The sequence below is a fragment of the Sinohyriopsis cumingii genome, chromosome 18 (genome assembly GCF_028554795.1).
Source record: "Sinohyriopsis cumingii isolate HCF-2022 chromosome 18, ASM2855479v2, whole genome shotgun sequence".
NCBI lineage: Eukaryota > Metazoa > Mollusca > Bivalvia > Unionida > Unionidae > Sinohyriopsis > Sinohyriopsis cumingii.
In genome coordinates, this window is record NC_142978.1 from 85,821,572 (window position 1) to 85,842,479 (window position 20,908).

At 34.7% G+C, this 20,908-nt stretch overlaps 1 protein-coding gene across 1 annotated transcript in view; it reads left to right on the plus strand.

The window, feature by feature from the left end:
• Positions 1-3,925: 3,925 nt before the first annotated feature.
• Positions 3,926-20,908, plus strand: part of LOC149777213 (uncharacterized) — an 89,278-nt gene continuing 72,295 nt past the window's right edge. Inside the window, exons 1-3 of the mRNA XM_089941384.1 lie at positions 3,926-3,953; positions 17,896-18,059; positions 18,752-18,986. Of these exons, the coding sequence (XP_089797510.1) occupies positions 3,926-3,953; positions 17,896-18,059; positions 18,752-18,986 (427 nt within the window). The remainder of the gene's footprint in view (positions 3,954-17,895; positions 18,060-18,751; positions 18,987-20,908) is intronic.

Below are 20,908 nucleotides of genomic sequence, written 5' to 3' on the forward strand. Positions count from 1 at the left end.
AAGATCAGCGAATTGTTGGCAGATAATTTAGCAAAGGATGTTTCTCTGACATTTGACCAATTATAATAAAGTCGTAAATGTGCTAGTGCGATTTCAAGTGACCGACCATTAGGAGCTGTCATGCAGTTTGGAAAGCCAGTATCGAATTCAGGCCATGTTGACATTGCTGATATCGTTATGGTCATAGGCAGTGTTAGCGATGATCTGGTCCAGTCTTGAGGTTATTTCTGCGATCATTACTATATATACGGCCGACTCTAAATGTTGCTCGAACAACGTCAGCAAAGGTATGTTAGCGTTCTTGTGATATGGATAATAAATATCCCTGATCGCAGCAAATTCATTGTCTGATATTGCACTGTCGTTTAACCCCGCTGACAGTATCGATGGAATATTTATACACACATATGTCGCAGCGGTAAGTTTTTTTTATGTGTGTTCGTGCAATTTTTTACTGGCACATGTAGATATTTTTGCGCGATAATATTGAGGATACCAGCAACACCAACAACAACAGAGACACCGATTTCAACCACTCGCGGTATCACGTGCATCGCTGATAAAGTACCGCTTAACGTCATACAGCGACCAGCGAGGAAACCGCGAATTCAGCATTGTCAATGACGATGATTCGTCTGCGATAATTTTGTGTTTTATCATGTGCTCGTCTATGATTTCTTCCAGTGATACTTCCACGCACATTATACCGAAAGGATTGTGTGGGATTCATTATGTGTTGCTCTAAGTTACCAATAAATATGTCTTCACGACGAATTCCAGACACCACCAATACGTCGTTTCGGTTAGGGTTTTGTCTTCTGGATCCAGTATGAATGTTTCCTTGGTATTTTGATTTAACACAGCAGAGACGGTTCCGGAAAATCTATCCGTGGAATGACACCATAGAAAAATATTAAATATCTCAAATTTAGCGACGCTGAATACGGAGTGCCTGTACACCCCGGTGACCTGAGAGGTGTGTTTGATGGAGTTGTTTTGTTGTGACTACGGTTCCGACCCAGACGCTACTGTGTATACCACGTTGATGAGCGGAGTCATATGAACAACAGGATCTTGATCCTTTTTCATTTTTTCGGCGCTGTCAACTAGGCGTGTGCAAATTTCAGTGAGCTTAATGTCGACGATTGCTGGATCTCCAAAGAAATTACCTAGGGTTCTATTTACAGATTTACGACAATTTATAAACGCGGATATATGATTAGCATATATGATTAGTCATTCCATCATTGATAGTCACTAACGAGGTAATCATCTGGATTTTGTTGTTGTCCACGTATTTCTTCGTGGCAGCGTCATCGTTGATGCTGGTACTCTCCAATTAACAATTCTATTTCCGCTCGTGTTGAGATCGCCAGTCATTGCATCGTCAGTTTTAGTAAGGTACTTACTGATCTCAGTTTTGATCGTGTTGTTGTTGTCCACGTATTTTATTGTTGCCACGCCATCGTCTGATTTTGATTCTGTGGCATTGATTATTGTATTTCTGCTCATGCTGAGATCGTCATACATTACATCTCCAATTTCTCTAATACGTCCAGCGATCTCTCCCATGATTGTTTGAATGGAATACATCGATTCTTTAATCTTACTGGTTTTAGTAAACACCACCAAGTTATTTTCGGTCGCGCATGGAACTCGCAGAATAATATATGTCAACGGGATATATATATATATATATATATATATATATATATATATATATATATATATATATATATATATATATATATATATAAACGGTGATGTCCCCAGCAATGATACAAACTATATTTTTCCTTTATTACAATCGTTCCACACTCACCTGAATATATACATGTATGTCACGGTACGAGATAAACAGTAGAACATGAAATGTTTTACTTGATTGTGTTACACAAATTAGCCGACATGTTTCTATCGACAACAACAAAACACAAACCTGGTCCGCGAAGTGACACTACAACACTAAAAGATTTGAAAGGAAGAGTTACAAATAATAATAATAATAATAATAATAATAATAATTAATAATAATAATATTAATGAGGACTTTGTATAGCGCATGATCTTTAGAGGCTCTAAGCGTTTTACAACATTAGACAATACCTATAAGATAAAAAAACATGTAATGATATGATTACAAAAACAAACACAATGAAATTAGAAAACATTAAAAAAACATGCTGAGAATATTTAAGGTAGGAAACATTACTAGGTCTTTAAGTTTGTTCTTGCAGTCAAAATAAGTGAGTTTTGAGAGCCCTCTTGAATGTGATCACTGTGTCTTTGTGTCTAAGTTCAGTGGGCAATTCATTCCACGTTGCCATCAAACGAAATCTTTTCTTGGTAATATAAGTAAGGAAAATGGTATCAGGCGATTAATTAATTAATAATATATTCATTTATATATATATATATATATATATATATATATATATATATATATATATATATATATATATAAACAACGCAGAGATATAGGGACGGCCATATCCATAAAGGAAAGGGTCTGAATAGCTAAACTTAGAAGGAGAAAAAGAATGGATACATAAAATCTGGGCATATATCAAGACGCACACGTTTTTCCTTCTTGCCCGTTCTTTTCAAATCCAGAAACACGTTGATATATGAGTACTGCATAACCGGATCCTTTAAGTTAGTGTTTCGATTTTTTTTTTCTCTCGCATCAAAACAGCTGTAAAAGGTGCATAAAAGTTGCATAATAAATATACAAATAACAGGGTCTTTAGAAGAGGAATTGAAATAACAGCATACTGAAATCACGGTAAACGGAATATATATCGTCTATGAGGATAAAGTCACTACCATACATAACCATATAACTACTTGATATGACTATCAAACCAATGCGTATTCTTTTATTAAACTACTGGTTTGTTTCAACTACATATATGGCGTCAAAACCACCTCAAATTATGAAGAAACCACAGCATATAACCAGGTCATCTATACGATATGTCTACCTAAAGTTATCCCAATAAAACTTAAAAGGAAGTTAGTTCGTCCCCAAACTGGTGAAAAACTGAAGTTCACTAGTACCTTACAAAATCAAGACCAAACAAAAACATACATCCTTGTTCTGAAAGTAGAATTTATTTTAATTATTCTGGCATGTTGTTCTAAGCTGAATTGCCCTAGAGCTTGTTTTCTTTAAATTTCAGTGTGTTACAACAATCTGCCGCAGATTAGTTGAAGCAGAAAATTTGTATATTAATGCCTCATTACTTTATCAAATTATTTCAGAGTTATTCTGTATCAGAATCAATATATAAATATTCAAATTATTCTGTATCAGAATCAATATATAAATATTCAAATTATTCTGTATCAGAATCAGTATATAATATTCAAATTATTCTGTATCAGAGCCAATACATAAATATTCAAATTATTCTGTATCAGAATCAATATATACATATTCAAATTATTCTGTTCTAGCAGTCGTTGTAGTTTTGTCACAAAGACATAATGTTTAGAAAAAAAAACAGTTATAATAGAACATATGTTGCTTGTCAATTATCAGAGAGAGAGAGAGAGAGAGAAAAAAAAAAGTAGTGGATACAATACATCTGTAGCATGTGTTATTTACGCCATGAAATAATACCGTCATTGAAAATATTAATGGTCGCTTTCTTTCTTTCTATCAACCTTTCTATGGGCACGGTAACACATGTAGTAGAGACAAAGATTTGTAATGCGTGGATCGCGGGCTCGATACTTCCTCGCACGGTTGTCAAGAACCAATTTTACTCCCTTAAATGTAAGTCAGTGATTTTCTTCTTGTATGCCCTTTTACATATTACTTTAAGGGAAAGATACACGCACTCACACATATATTATTATTGTTGTTATTATTATTATTATTATCTCTCCTCTTCCGCCTTCTTTTTCTTCATTTGTCAACATGTTTACGGCATGTGGCATTCCGAAAGGTAAGTAGGTCACGAGCTAGTTATTTGACAAGAAACATATTAATTTACAATGTGAATTTGTCCTCTGTCCACATTCAGAAGTATATTAAAATAACGTCTCATCATTCATGTTGAATGCTTTTCCACTTATTCATCCGTTACGCTTTGGAGGCCTAATGTATACAAGTATGATAAAGGGCACGCCATGGGAGTTTGTTCTTCAAAACCCCTGACTGGAACGTGTTATTAGCCGTCATCCTTTTTCTCTGTCAAAGAACAGAACACAAGACCGGTCTGTGAAATGAGAGTAAACAAGATTTGACAGGAAAAAACTAGCAATCTGATAACAGAAAACAGAATATTTTATTTGATTGACTAAGAAGGAAAGAAAAAGGTACATGAAGCCATTAATTCATGAATCATATTCTACTGCTACTACTACTGCTACTACTACTACTACTACTGCTACTACTATTACTAATAATAATAATAATAATAGTAACGATAGTGCTTCACATTTTGGAACTGTTCTAAAAAATAAATAAATGAATAAATAAATAAATGCAAATGAAAATGAAAGGAAATACCAAGAAGGACAACAAGCAAGTTGCCTTCCAATTCAGGAACACGTTGATATATGAGTACTACATGAAGGGTTATTTTTGCCAGTGTTTATTATGTCGCTTCTTTTCTCTAGCAACAAAACGGCTGTGAAAATTACCTACATGTTGCATAACACATACATTCACACATAACAACTTCTAGCAAACCTGATTAAAACATGACGTAATCGCTTTTAGTTAGCTTATACCACCAGAAGTAATAATGCTACAGCTGGCAGATCTAAAAGCGAAGCCACTCCAAATATTGGGGAAACCACATCATATAACAATTTAATAACCCAAAATAAAGATTTACCCCTTCCCCATAATTACGAAAAATGACGTTGGACAGCCTAGAATTTCTTCACAATGTGTCTGCGAAAACTGGAGCAAAAAGACCTTATGAACAAATTAATTCGTCTCGTAACTGGCCTAACACTGAAGTTCACTAACTTGCGAAGTCAAGATCATAAAAATCACTCATCTTTATTTCGAAAGTTGTATTTATTTTTGTAATTATTCTGTATTACTATACTAGGCTGAATTGCCATACCTTTTATATTCTATTTTTCGCAGTGTTTTACAATAATCTGCCGCATATTTGTTCAAGCAGAAAATTAGTATGTTATTCCTTAATTACTTTATCAAATTCTTTCAAATTATTCTTTGTCGTGATCAATAAATCAATGCTCAATTATTCTTTTAAACAGTTTTGTTAGTTTTGTTACAAGACGTATCAGTGCTTTAAATTAAGTTATAACAACCAACATCCGTTGCTTGTCAGTTACCAGTATTCAGTATTAATAATTATGACAACCAACATAGGTTACGTGTCCGTTATCGTTGTTTAACACTAACTGTTATGACAACAAACATGTTGCCTGTCCGTTATCGGTGTTTAACATTAATAGTTATGACAAAGAACATATACTGTCTCTCAGTTATCAGTGAGAGAAAAAATGTGACAGAGAAAATATCTCTAAGATATATGATATGCGGCATGAAAAAACCCACACATAAATATTACGGTCTGCTGTTATCTATCTATCTATCTATCCATCCATCTGTCTATCTGTCTATCTAGGAGCCGCGGTAGCCCAGTTAGTAGAGCGTCAGATGCCTAATCGAACACGGGTCGTCTACCTCAATGAGTCTTTTGGAAAGTCACATGGCTTCTGTTGCCTCCACGTCACATATCCAGTAATGAGTTGAAATACCCATTACACACAAACCAATAAATCATCCACATGTCTCTGTACGTCTACTTTCTCTAAATCATGGATATAAATGAAACGGTACGAAACCATTGTTTTTACGCCTGCAAAAACAAAGAATTTACGATATTGTTCTTGAACATGGAAAAAATGTCCTGGCCTCATCAGCAAGAGAATGAGTCTCTATACTCGTTACCGAGGCAGCCCTGTTTAAAACAAATTACAGTAGAAACATAACACTGAGACAGCCCTGTTTAAAACAAGTTACAATCGAAACATATCGCTGAGATAGCCCTGTTTAAAACAAGTTATAGTCGAAACATATCAATGAGACAGCCATGTTTAAAACAAGTTACAGTCGAAACAGAAAACCGATATAGCCCTGTTTAAAACTAATTATAATCGAAACAGATCACAGAGACAAACCTGTAAAAAGTTACAGTAGATACAGATATCTGAGACTGCACTGTTTAAAAATAATTATAATCGAAACAGATAGACGAGAAAGCCTTGCAAAAACTACAGTCGAAACTGAGACATCTTTGTTTAAGACAAATAACAGTCCAAACAGATCACAGAGACAGCTCTGCAAAAAGACACGGTCGAAACATATAAGTTACAGAGATAACCCTGTTTAAAACAAATTACAGTCAAAACAGTGCAATTATCGTTAGGCTAATCAAGAACTTCCTCGCACCGTTTACATTTAGAGTTAGGAATAAGATTTAGACGCACGCAGTGTCAATTCTGTACACGAGAGTCAATGTGCTATATGCAAACCTATTAAAAGAGGGTGTCATTTGGTTCATGTATGTCTTTACACAATACTGTAAAGGAAACAGCCCAGTAATTTCATGTATGCCTTTACGCAATACTGTAAAGGAAACAGCTAAGTAATTTAATGTATGCCTTACATAATACTGTCAAGGAAACAGCTAAGTAATTTAATGTATGCCTTACCCAATACTATCAAGGAAACAGCCAAATAATTTAATGTATGCCTTACACAATACTATCAAGGAAACAGCCAAGTAATTTCATGCACGTCTTTATACAATACTGTAAAGGAAATAGCCCAGTAAGTTCATGTATGCCTTTACAATATACTGTAAAGGAAACAGCCAAGTAATTTAATGTATGCCTTTACACAATAATGTTAAGGAAATAGCCAAATAATTGAATGCATGCATTACGCAATACTGTCAACAAGGAAACAGCCAAGTAATTTAATGCATGCCTTACACAATACTATCAAGGAAACAGCAAAGTAATTTAATGTATGCCTTTACACGATACTATCAAGGAAACAGCCAAATAATTTAATGTATGCCTTACACAATACTGTCAATGAAACAGCTAAGTAATTTAATGTATGCCTTTACGCAATACTATCAAGGAAACAGCAAAGTAATTTAATGTATGCCTTTACACAATACTATCAAGGAAACAGCCAAATATTTTAATGTATGCCTTACACAATACTGTCAATTAAACAGCCAAGTAATTTAATGTATCCTTACACAATACTATCAAGGAAACAGCCAAATAATTTAATGTATGCCTTACACAATACTATCAAGGAAACAGCCAAATAATGTAATGTATGCCTTTACACAATACTATCAAGGAAACAGCCAAATATTTTAATGTATGCCTTACACAATACTATCAAGGAAACAGCCAAATAATTTAATGTATGCCTTACACAATACTATCAAGGAAACAGCCAAATAATTTAATGTATGCCTTACACAATAATATCAAGGAAACAGCCAAATAATTTAATGTATGCCTTTACACAATACTATCAAGGAAACAGCCAAATAATTTAATTTATGCCTTACACAATACTATCAAGGAAACATCCAAATAATTTAATGTATGCCTTACACAATACTATCAAGGAAACAGCCAAATATTTTAATGTATGCCTTACACAATACTGTCAAGGAAACAGCCAAATAATGTAATGTATGCCTTTACACAATACTGTCAAAGAAACAGCCAAATATTTTAATGTATGCCTCACACAATACTGTCAAGGAAACAGCCAAATATTTTAATGGATGCCTTACACAATACTGTCAAGGAAACAGCCAAATAATTTAATGTATGCCTTACACAATAATATCAAGGAAACAACCAAATAATTTAATGCATGCCTTACACAATGCTGTCAAGGAAACAGCCAAATAATGTAATGTATGCCTTTACACAATGCTATCAAGGAAACAGCCAAATATTTTAATGTATGCGTTACACAATACTGTCAATTAAACAGCCAAGTAATTTAATGTATGCCTTACACAATACTATCAAGGAAACAACCAAGTAATTTAATGTATGCCTTACACAATACTGTCAAGGAAACAGCCAAATAATTTAATGTATGCCTTACACAATACTATCAAGGAAACAGCTAAGTAATTTAATGTATGCCTTACACAATACTGTCAAGGAAACAGCCAAATAATTTAATGTATGCCTTTACACAATACTATCAAGGAAACAGCCAAATAATTTAATGTATGCCTTACACATAACTATCAAGGGAACAGCCAAATATTTTAGTGTATGCCTTACACAATAATATCAAGGAAACAGCCAAATAATTTAATGTATGCCTTACACAATAATATCAAGGAAACAACCAAATAATTTAATGCATGCCTTACACAATGCTGTCAAGGAAACAGCCAAATAATGTAATGTATGCCTTTACACAATGCTATCAAGGAAACAGCCAAATATTTTAATGTATGCGTTACACAATACTGTCAATTAAACAGCCAAGTAATTTAATGTATGCCTTACACAATACTATCAAGGAAACAACCAAGTAATTTAATGTATGCCTTACACAATACTATCAAGGAAACAACCAAGTAATTTAATGTATGCCTTACACAATACTATCAAGAAAACAGCCAAGTAATTTAATGTATGCCTTACACAATACTGTCAAGGAAACAGCCAAATAATTTAATGTATGCCTTTACACAATACTATCAAGGAAACAGCCAAATAATTTAATGTATGCCTTACACATAACTATCAAGGGAACAGCCAAATATTTTAGTGTATGCCTTACACAATAATATCAAGGAAACAGCCAAATAATTTAATGTATGCCTTACACAATACTATCAAGGAAACAGCCAAATAATTTAATGTATGCCTTACACAATGCTGTCAAGGAAACAGCCAAATAATTTAATGTATGCCTTACACAATGCTATCAAGTAAACAGCCAAGTAATTTAATGTATGCCTTACACAATACTGTCAAGGAAACAGCCAAATAATTTAATGTATGCCTTACACAATACTATCAAGGAAACAGCCAAATAATTTAATGTATGCCTTACACAATACTATCAAGGAAACAGCCAAATATTTTAATGTATGCCTTAAACAATAATATCAAGGAAACAGCCAAATAATTTAACGTATGCCTTTACACAATACTATCAAGGAAACAGCCAAATAATTTAATTTATGCCTTACACAGTACTGTCAAGGAAACAGCCAAATAATGTAATGTATGCCTTTACACAATACTGTCAAAGAAACAGCCAAATATTTTAATGGATGCCTTACACAATACTGTCAAGGAAACAGCCAAATAATTTAATGTATGCCTTACACAATAATATCAAGGAAACAGCCAAATAATTTAATGCATGCCTTACACAATGCTATCAAGGAAACAGCCAAATAATTTAATGTATTCCTTTGCACAATACCGTCAAGCAAACAGCCAAATATTTTAATGTATGCCTTACACAATACTGTCAATTAAACAGCCAAGTAATTTAATGTATGCTTTACACAATAATATCAAGGAAACAGCCAAAGATTTTAATGCATGCCTTACACAATACTTCAAGGAAACAGCTAAGTAATTTAATGTATGCCTTACACAATACTATCAAGGAAACAACCAAGTAATTTAATGTATGCCTTACACAATACTGTCAAGGGAACAGCCAAATAATTTAATGTATGCCTTACAAAATCCTATCAAGGAAACAGCTAAGTAATTTAATGTATGCCTTACTCAGTACTATCAAGGAAACAGCTAAGTAATTTAATGTATGCCTTACCCGATACTATCAAGGAAACAGCCAAATAATTTAATGTATGCCTTACACAATACTGTCAAGGAAACAGCTAAGTAATTTAATGTATGCCTTGCACAATACTGTCAAGGAAACAGCCAAATAATTTAATGTATGCCTTACACAATGCTATCAAGGAAACAGCCAAGTAATTTAATGTATGCCTTTCAAATACTGTCAAGGAAACAGCCAAATAATTTAATGTATGCCTTACACATTACTATCAAGGAAACAGCTAAGTAATTTAATGTATGTCTTTATACAATACTGTCAAGGAAACAGCCAAGTAATTTAATGTAGGCTGTGCTGTGATGTGTACATTGATCGACGTATTTTAAACGGAACGCTGCAATTTTTATCTATACGGCTGAATACTCCCCTGTAAGGTATTTTTTTCTTAAAACTTATATTTGAAAACATTTTTGAAAAATAAAACGTATAGATGATTGTAATGGTAAATGTTCTAATAATCAATAGTTTATCCCCTCATTCGATGAGGTATTATAGGAGTACAATCATTAGATTAAGCATTATATGAGAACAGTCAGTCGATTAGGTATAATAGGAGTAAAATAAATTAGGTATCATATGAGTACATTCGATTAGGTATTATATGTGTACAGTCAGTCCATTAGGTATTATATAAGTACAGTTAATCGATGAGGAATCATACGAGTATAGTCCATTAGGTATCATATTGGTTCAGTCAGTCGATAAAGGATCATATGAATACAGCCAGTCGATGAGATATGAGTACAGTGAATTAGGTCAAAAAGGAGTACAGCCAATTAGGTATCATATGAGTACAGTCAGCCGATTAGGCATGATATGAGTAAAATAAATTAGAGTCAGTCGATTACATATCATATGAGTACAGTCAGTCAGTTAGGTATCACAGTATAGTCGGTCGATGAGGTATCATCTACGTACAGTCAGTCGATTAGCTATCATATGAGAACATTCAGTCGATGAGGCATCATATGAGTACAGTTAGTCGATTAGGTATCATATGAGTACAGTCAGTCAATTAGGTATCATATGAGTACAGTCAGTAGATTACGTATCATATGAGTACAGTCAGTCAGTTAAGTATCATATTAGTATAGTCGATTAACTATCATATGAGTACAGTCAGTCAGGTAGGTATCATATGAGTAGAGTTAGTCGATTACGTATCATATGCGTAGAGTCAGTCAGTTTGGTATCATAATAGTATAGTCAGTCGATGAGTTATCATGTTAATATAGTAGAGTAGGTAGCATATGAGTAGAGTCTGCCAGTTAGGAATCATGTTAGTATAGTCGGTTAGTTATCATATGAGTAGGCTCATTGAGTTAGGTATCACGTAAGTACATTCGATTACGCATCTGAGTTCAGTCAGTCGATTAGGTTTCACATGAGTAGAGTCATTTGATTAGGTATCGTATGTATACAGTCAGTCGATTATGTATCATATGTATACGTTCAATCGATAAGGTATCTTAAGAGTACAATCATGCTGATTATGTACCATATGAATATAATCGATTGGGTATCAGATGAAAACAGTTGGTTATGTGTTATGTGGGTACAGTCAGTTGATTATGTGTCATATGAGTACAGACAATTAGGTATCGTATGAGTTCAGTCAGTTGATGAGGTGTCATATGACTACAGTCTGTTAAATGTGTGTCCAGTCAGTTGACTCAATATCATATGCATACGTTCACGTTATTAAATATCATATGAATACATTTAGGTAATGAGATGTTGTATGTGTAAATTTGATTAGGTATCATATGAGTACAGTGAGTCCATTAGGTATCATAGGACAGTCGGTCAATTAGGTATAATATGAGTACGCTAGATGATGAGTACAGTCAATTGATTAGATAGAATATGTGTACAGCTGTTTAGGTATCAGTTGAGTACACTCGATGATGTATTGTTTGAGTACTTTCAGTTGATTAGGTATGACATGAGTACAGTAAGACAATTAGGTATCATATGAATACAGTTCGTTACAGTTCGTTGCCATATTGGAGTCAGTTATGATACAACAATTTTTGCAATACTGGAATCAATTATGATACACCAATCAATGCCATACTGAAGTCAATTATAATACACCAATCGTTGCCATACTGGAGTCAGTTATGATACACCAATCATTGCCTTTTTGGAGTCAATTATGATACACTAATCGTTGCCATACTGGAGTCAATTACGATGCACCGATCGTTGCCATAATATAGTCAGTCATGATAAACTAATAGCTGTCATACTGGAGTCAATTATGATACGACAATCCTTACAATAATAGAGGAAATTATGATACACTAATCATTGCTATAATGAAGTCAATTATGATACACCAAACGTAGCCATACTGGAGTCAATTATGATACGACAATCCTTACAATAGTAGAGTCAATTTTGATACACAAATACGTACAATAGTGGATTCAATTATGATACGCCAATTGATGCCATACTGGAGTCAATTATGATACACCAGTCGTTGTCATGCTAGAGTCAATTATGATACACCATTCTTTACAATGGTACAGTCAATTATGATGCACCAATCGTTGCCATACTGGAGTAAATTATAATGACCACTCGTTGCCATAATGGAGTCATTTATGATACACCAATCAATGCCATGCTGAAGTCAATTATAATACACCAATCGTTGCCATACTGGAGTCAGTTATGATACACCAATCATTGCCTTTTTGGAGTCAATTATGATACACTAACACTGGACAACAAATTTTTACAAAAGTCATGTTACTGAAATAAAATTAGTCAATTCTTATCAATTTTTATGTGCTGAACACGAATATGACAGTCAAATTGCAAAATTGGCTCTAGTTTTTTTGTAATCTGCAAGAAATTAATGTTTACATAACGAAATGCATTCCAATAGTAAAAGGTCAACTGTAATAGCCTACCTATAAAAAATCAAGTCATTGACTACATCTTAGATTTCTTCACCTGTCTCTTGTACAGCTGTTCGGGAGCATCTCTGAGGAGTGTCCAGCAGTAGTCAGCCAGCATTGTAGTGGACCATTTTCCCTGGTATCTTTGTTCCATTGTTGCGATATCTTGATGAAAACGTTCGCCGTGTTCATCACTAACAATACCACAGTTGCTAGGAAAGAAATCCAAATGGGAATGAAGGAAGTGAATCTTTAGAGACATATTGCAGCCAAGTTTCTTATACTTCATCAACATGTCTTCTACTAGTTCCTTATAGTTTTCTGCCCTAACATTTCCGAGGAAGTTTGTAGAAACTAGGCGAAAAGCATTCCATGCTTGTTTCGCGTCACCTTCCAGCAAGTTGTTGAACCGGTCATCTTTGAAAAGCTCTCGAATCTGAGGACCCACAAAAACTCCCTCTTTAATCTTTGCTTCGCTGAGTCGAGGGAATTTTTCATGCAGGTATCGGAATGCTGGCAAAGTCCGGTCAATGGCTTTCACGAAGTTCTTCATCAAACCTAGTTTGATGTGAAGGGGTGGTAGCAAGATTTTCTGAGCCTCAACCAGAGCTGGGTGTTGGATATTCTTCTCTCCAATGGCTACATTCTGCCTGTGAGTCCATTCCTTCCTCATGTAGTGCATTTCCCTTGCTCGGCTATCCCACTCGCATAAGAAACACATGTATTTTGTATATCCTTGCTGCAGTCCCATTAAAAGGGCAACTACCTTCAAATCACCACAGAGGTGCCAGCTGTACTTGTTATACTCAATGGAATTCAGTAGCTGCCTTAAGTTATCGTATGTCTCTTTCATGTGGACAGCATACGCTACTGGAATAGATGGAAGAATGTTTCCATTGTGCAAAAGCACAGCCTTGAGACTCAGTTTCGAAGAGTCCACAAATAGTCTCCATTCTTGTGGGTCATGAGTGATTTTTAAAGCATTCATGAGGCCCTCAATATCGGAACAGAATATCAGATTACTTTCCTTTCTGAAGAAAGGCTCCAATTGCTGGTGGCGCTTTCGATATGCAGTAATTGTGACATCTTCTTCTAGAAGATTCCATTGTTGGAGTCTTGATCCTAGCAATTCTGCCTTGTTCTTTGATAAGTCCAAATCACGAATCAGGTCATTTAGTTCTTCCTGTGTTATTCTGTGTGGGGTTGATGATGCACCACAGTGAAAATCTGGATCACTGCATGCTGATGGACCAGGAGAAGAACAGGTCGACTCACCTTTGTCTTCGTCAGATGAATCAAGAGAATATTCTGCTGGAGGTTCTGGAATAGGAAGTCCCTCACCATGTGGAACTGGTCTCAATGCAGACGGAATGTTTGGGTAGACTATTCTCGACTTCTTTCGCTTCGTTATTCCGCCGGAAAGAGGAGGAACCAAGCAGAAGTAACAGTCATTTAGGTGGTTGCTTGGCTCTCTCCACACCATTGGGACTGCAAACGGCATTGATGACCTTTTGCAATTCAACCACTGTGAAAGCTGTGTTGTACATGTAGCACAGCATATATGCGGAGCACAAGGCTTGTCTTGGTCACCAACCTTGCATCCGAAGTAAAGATGATATGCCTTCTTCACTTGAGAATTGATACTTTTCTTCTGGTTGGCAAATGTCACTTCCCCACAAATATAGCAAAAATTGTCCGCGGTATTAACACACTTTCGAGGCATTACTGTTCTTTATTGTACGTAAATGGATAAAATAATAAGTTTTATGTAACAGTAGCTTGAACTGTCTCGCACAACGTCTAAAATATTTTAAATGCTGAACCTATCTGATTGGGCTTTATATAGTACACTGCTTACGTCAGCTTCAGCAGCCACCTGGCATTAGTATAATAGGCCTACACATGTATAGTACACTGCTGACGTCAACTTACTTCAGCAGCCGCATGGCATTAGTATTGCATTGCATCAGAAAATGATGCAATCAACTGTGGATGATGTGAGCATGATGGTATTATGCAATGTTACATCATTATTCCGGATGTTGCTGCAGTCCTACTGGAGAAATTTACACAGTGAAACATAGAAAATGAGGTATATGAATATCTTCAAAACGAGAGCCAATACAAATTTTTCACGGTTATATTCGTGTTCGGCACACCAAAATACTACAGATTAGGGCCTTTTCAAGTCAGTAATGATTTCACTGTTGACCAGTGTAATCGTTGCCATACTGGAGTCAGTTATGATGCACCGATCGTTGCCATAATATAGTCAGTCATGATAAACTAATAGCTGTCGTACTGGAGTCAATTATGATACGACAATCCTTACAATAATAGAGGAAATTATGATACACTAATCATTGCTATAATGAAGTCAATTATGATACACCAAACGTAGCCATACTGGAGTCAATTATGATACGACAATCCTTACAATAGTAGAGTCAATTTTGATACACAAATACGTACAATAGTGGATTCAGTTATGATACGCCAATTGATGCCATACTGGAGTCAATTATGATACACCAGTCGTTGTCATGCTAGAGTCAATTATGATACACCATTCTTTACAATGGTACAGCCAATTATGATGCACCAATCGTTGCCATACTGGAGTAAATTATAATGACCACTCGTTGCCATAATGGAGTCATTTATGATACACCAATCATTGCCATACTGGAGTCAATTATGATACACTAATCGTTGTCATACTGGAGTCAATTATGATACACTAATCGGTTCCATACTGGAGTCAATTATGATACACCAATCGTTTCGATACTGGAGCCAATTATGATACACCAATCGTTGTCATACTGGAGTCAGTTATGATGCACTAATCGTTGCCATACTGGAGTCAGCTAGGATAGCCACTCTTTCCGATACTGGAGCCAATTATGATACACCAATCGTTGCCATACTGGAGTCAATTATGATGCACTAATCGTTGCCATACTGGAGTCAATTATGATGACCACTTGTTGCCATACTGGAGTCATTTATGATACAACAATCTTTGCAATACTGGAGTCAATTATGATACACCAATCAATGCCATACTGAAGTCAATTATAATACACCAATAGTTGCCATACTGGAGTCAGTTATGATACACCAATCCTTGCCTATATTTTACAATATGATACACCCTTTTTAATTCAGCATTTTGATTGTAAACTGTTCATTCGGGCTGCTCCTCTTTTGCCACTGTATAGATATAATCTATTGTTTTGTTTTTATATTTATTAGATCTATGTCTTTGTCATTATTTGTTACAATGTTGTGCACCATATTTATCTGATTTCCTGTCAGCATGTTTCTTATTGATTTCTTATCAGCATGTTTCTTATTGATTTCTTATAAGCATGTTTCTTATTGATTTCCTATCACAATATTTGATATTGATTTCCTATCACGAAATTCTATCATTCATTTCCTATCAGCATATTTATTATTAATTTTATATCACAATATTTATTATTTATTTCCTATCATAACTATTTATTATTTATTTCCTATCAGCATATTTAACTGTTACAACTCTATGGTTTATAACTAAGTAACAGAAAAGAGCAAAATCCGACAAATTTTGTATAAAAATTATTTTATTTCCCTAGAATACAAAGCTAAAATTCATGAAGAATATACAACATTGTAAATTAAATTCCAAATAGTCCTAAAGGTTCAATCACATGTCCAAATATATGTATTTTAATCGAATTGCATTGGTGTTCCAAATCAATTTCCTTCTAAAATGTGTTGATGTCTTTAGAGTCGAATGTGAAAATATGCCAACTGCCTGGAGGGTGGCGATGTAGTAAATATGTTTATAATTAAAATGATCTGAATATTTATCTCTAATAATAGAAAAATATTAGCTATGTATTATGTTGTTTACAAAATAAATATCACTGATCAGGTACACCATTCACTTGATGTTGGACTCAGGTCAATTACAAAATACAGATATACATAACATATAATCAATAAAACTAATCCAACAGACAATAAAAATCAAATATATATTACACATTATTTATTTTCTATCACGATTATTGATTATTAATTTCTTGTCTGCATATTTATTAATGATTTCCTAACACAATATTCATTATTGATTTCCTATCGGCAAGTCTAAATATCTCCTTTCCTTTGTATGTAGATTGATTTTCGATAAGTGAATCTAAATGTTCTCTCTCTTTCGCGTTCAGATTTATTTCTATCGTCATTTCTTGTATGCTAGCAGATTTATTACACAACAAAGTTTAAACGTTTCCCCTTTGCTTACAAACTGGTTTCCAGTAAGCAAGTCAAAATTTTCCTTTCCTTCGCTTACAAATTAATTCCTGTTAGTTATTCATAGCGTTTCCATTCCTTCGCTTAACAGTTGATTTCCTGTAAGCAAGTCAAATTGCTTCCTTTCTTTCGCTTACTGACTGATTTATTATTAGTAATTACAAAGGTTTTTCATTTGCTGACATCAAACTGTCCGACATGTACAAAATGCACCCAGTTATTAAATGGTACAAAATTGCTTTAAACATTATTTTTAATTTCTTTTGATTCATTCGTATCCACAAATAACCTCAACGAGGAAGTTGTTTTGTGTCTTTATGAAGATTCAAGAAAGTTATACGTACATACATACATACATACATACACACACACACACGCACGCACGCACGCACGCAAAAACGCATGAACGCAAACACACACACACAAACACACACAGATACACACACACCTGCATACATACATACATACATACATACTGATTTCATTATTCTTCTTTCTTTATTATAATGGCTATAAAATATTTTGACTTTAGTCACATTATACATTGGTAATCTAATCTTGTACTCTTCATTGTGTATGTGAATGACTTCACGTCTGCTTTTCGTTCTCGAAAATGTGGGATATTTAGACTATTATAGGAATACAGCTAAGGACATTCGAGTTTATCATATTTAGATTGCATAGGGAACTAACGAAAATGTGATTATGTCTGCCATGACAGTTTGACTGGCTGGGACAGTAAATATATCTACTGGAGCGTATTTAAGTACTATATACATCCTTCTACTTGTATTTCAGGATTTGCAGCATGTTTTAAATATGAGGAATTGCAACCTCAGTGTGGGAATATCCAGTTGACCTTAGATGACATCTTGTATTTGTCCACTCCACATCTGGGGCCTGGGACAGTCTTTTCCTATGGGGAACACTGCACGTGGACAATCCTATCTCCAGCCAACACGGTACTTTAGTAGAATATCACTTCCACATTTGTCATATTACTAATTTAATTGTCCTAGTTTGACATATTACGTTCTGATGCATTTGTTCTGTTCGTGATACAATTAATTCCTCTGAATGCTTGTATTTGGACGTTACATTCCTCATTCCTGTTGGGCATATTTACTATATGGGTATTTTATTTTAAATAAATTAGTGGTGATTATCAACTCGGTGTATAATCGTATCTGATCGTCCACTATACGGTTAAATTTGTGCTGATGAAATTTGGATTATGTCATTATTTGGATTTGGTCATAATTTGTAATAATTGAGAATATTGAGCTGAAATTGTATTGAGAAAGGTACAGCATTGATAAGGGACGACCCGATCGTATATGCTATCCAGGGTGGTCGCCTAGGGCGCTACGCCTTAAGGATATTAAATTAGACGGAAGTGAATGGAGTGGGGTTTTTTCTCCGTGATTTGGGGGTGGGGGTGGGGTAACGGTGGGTGCGCCAACGCCATATTTCATCTCAGGTGCCAAAATAAAACTAGTGCCAGCCCTATCATTGATGAGAGTAAAAGATGGTTCAAGAAGTAAATTGACGTAGAGCTTTTTAGAGTTAGACTCTATTTTATAAATCAGATTTGATAAATAAATATTCACGTAAAACAGTGCATTTATATCAATTTTTTCATTTTATTCTTCAGAAAATTAAAATTATTTTCACAAGTTTTGTGCTGGAGTATCATCCGACTTGTGCACTAGATTATGTCACCATCTCAAACGGGAAATGTGATAATGAAGTTTCTGATGGACCACGCTTTTGTGGAGTAGTTCCTCCTCCGGTGTCCATTTCAGCTACAAATGTCATCTGCTTACAATTTGCGTCAAGCATGTACACGACACAGAAAGGGTTCATTCTAAAGGCAGAGAGTATTAGAGGTAAGGCTTTCTTTATATATACCACACAGCAATCTCTAGAAAGGTTTTCCTTAAATATACTAAACAGCAATTTCAAGAAAGGTTATCCTTAAATATGCAGCACAGCAATCTCTAGATAGGTTTTCCTTAAATATATAACACAGCAATCTCTAGAAAGTTTTTCCTTAAATATGGAGCACAGCAATCTCTAGACAGGTTTTCCTTAAATATATAACACAGCAATCTCTAGAAAGTTTTTCCTTAAATGTACTACACAGCAATCTCTAGAAAGTTTTTCCTTAAATATGCTACACATCAATCTCTAGGAGGTTTTCCTTAAATATACTACACAGCAATCTCTAGAAAGGTTTTCCTTAAATATACTACACAGCAATCTCTAAAGAGGTTTTCCTTAAATATACTAAACAGCAATCTCTAGAAAGGTTTTCCTTAAATATACATCACAGCAATCTCTAGAAAGGTTTTCCTAAAACATACAACACAATAATCTCTAGAAAGTTTTTTTTTTAAATATACAACACAGCAATTTCTAGAAAGGTGTTCCTTAAATATACAACACAGCAATCTCTAGAAAGGTGTTCCTTAAATATACTACACTGCAATCTCTAGAAAGGTTATCCTCAAATATACTACACAGCAATCTCTAGAAAGGTTATCCTTAAATATACTACACATCAATTTCTAGAAAGGGTTTCCTTAAATATACAACAGACAAATCTCTAGAAAGGTTTTCCTTAAATATACTACTTCTGCTTTTGTATTAGCTATCAGAGCTTTACGTGTCAAAACGTAAACTGCATGAATCTCAGATTCAATTGGATCATTAACTAGTATAATTAAGGTTGAATGAGTAAGAGAATTCACGTACTGTAATTAAATATTCCATAGTTTAATCCTGTATATATAAAGTTCATTATATTCATTACCTTTTTCTATATAATATTATCAATTACTTCTTCGTTCTATATATAAGCTGATGACGCCATGTATATTTAAAATTCACCTCGCTACTCGGTGTTATGCCCAATTTTACGTCTAATCACTGAAGAAGGACGTAAGCATACCACTGGACGTCTGATCACTGCAGGCGGACGTAATCATACATTGGACGTCTGATCACTGCAGACGGACGTAAGCATACCTTGGACGTCTGATCGCTGCAGACGGACATAAGCATACACTGGACGTCTGATCACTGCAGATGGACGTAAGCATACCTTGGACGTCTGATCACTGCAGACGGACATAAACATACATTGGACGTCTGATCGCTGCAGACGGACATAAGCATACATTGGACGTCTGATCACTGCAGACGGACATAAGCATACATTGGACGTCTAAACATCAGATTCATCGTATGTCTGTGTCATGTTGATAGTTGTAGCGTTAATCTTGTGTTTTTTTTTTCTTCTCCCGAATAGTTTGAATATTTGTAAAAATGTGTTAAGGACCTCCTTGTACGTCATAAAAAATGTTTACGTCACAAAGAATCTCGTGCATTTATTAAGAGAGAGAGAGAGAGAGAGAGAGAGAGAGAGTAGCCAGATATTGTTGTTTCAATTTTCATTGTGTCATCTATTGGTTTATTTATAAGTTAATAGATTAGAAATGTCTGAGTCCAACACAAGCGGAATAAATACACCAAGGATTATCTGGGAAAAAGCGGAAATAAAAGTGAAAACAAAAATAAAACTGGCATCCTTCATGGTTTTTCTAGAAGGTACCCAGTCAATATGAAATGCGGAGTACATGTCTACGCAGCAAACTAAAAAGTATGGATCCTGTTATCATAATTGAACATTTTAGTTTTTGCGTATTAAATACCAGTTGACATAACTCATAAATTATATAACTCCAGGTTGACACAACTCCAGAAATCATATAACTTCCGACTGACGTAACGCAAATATCGTTTAACT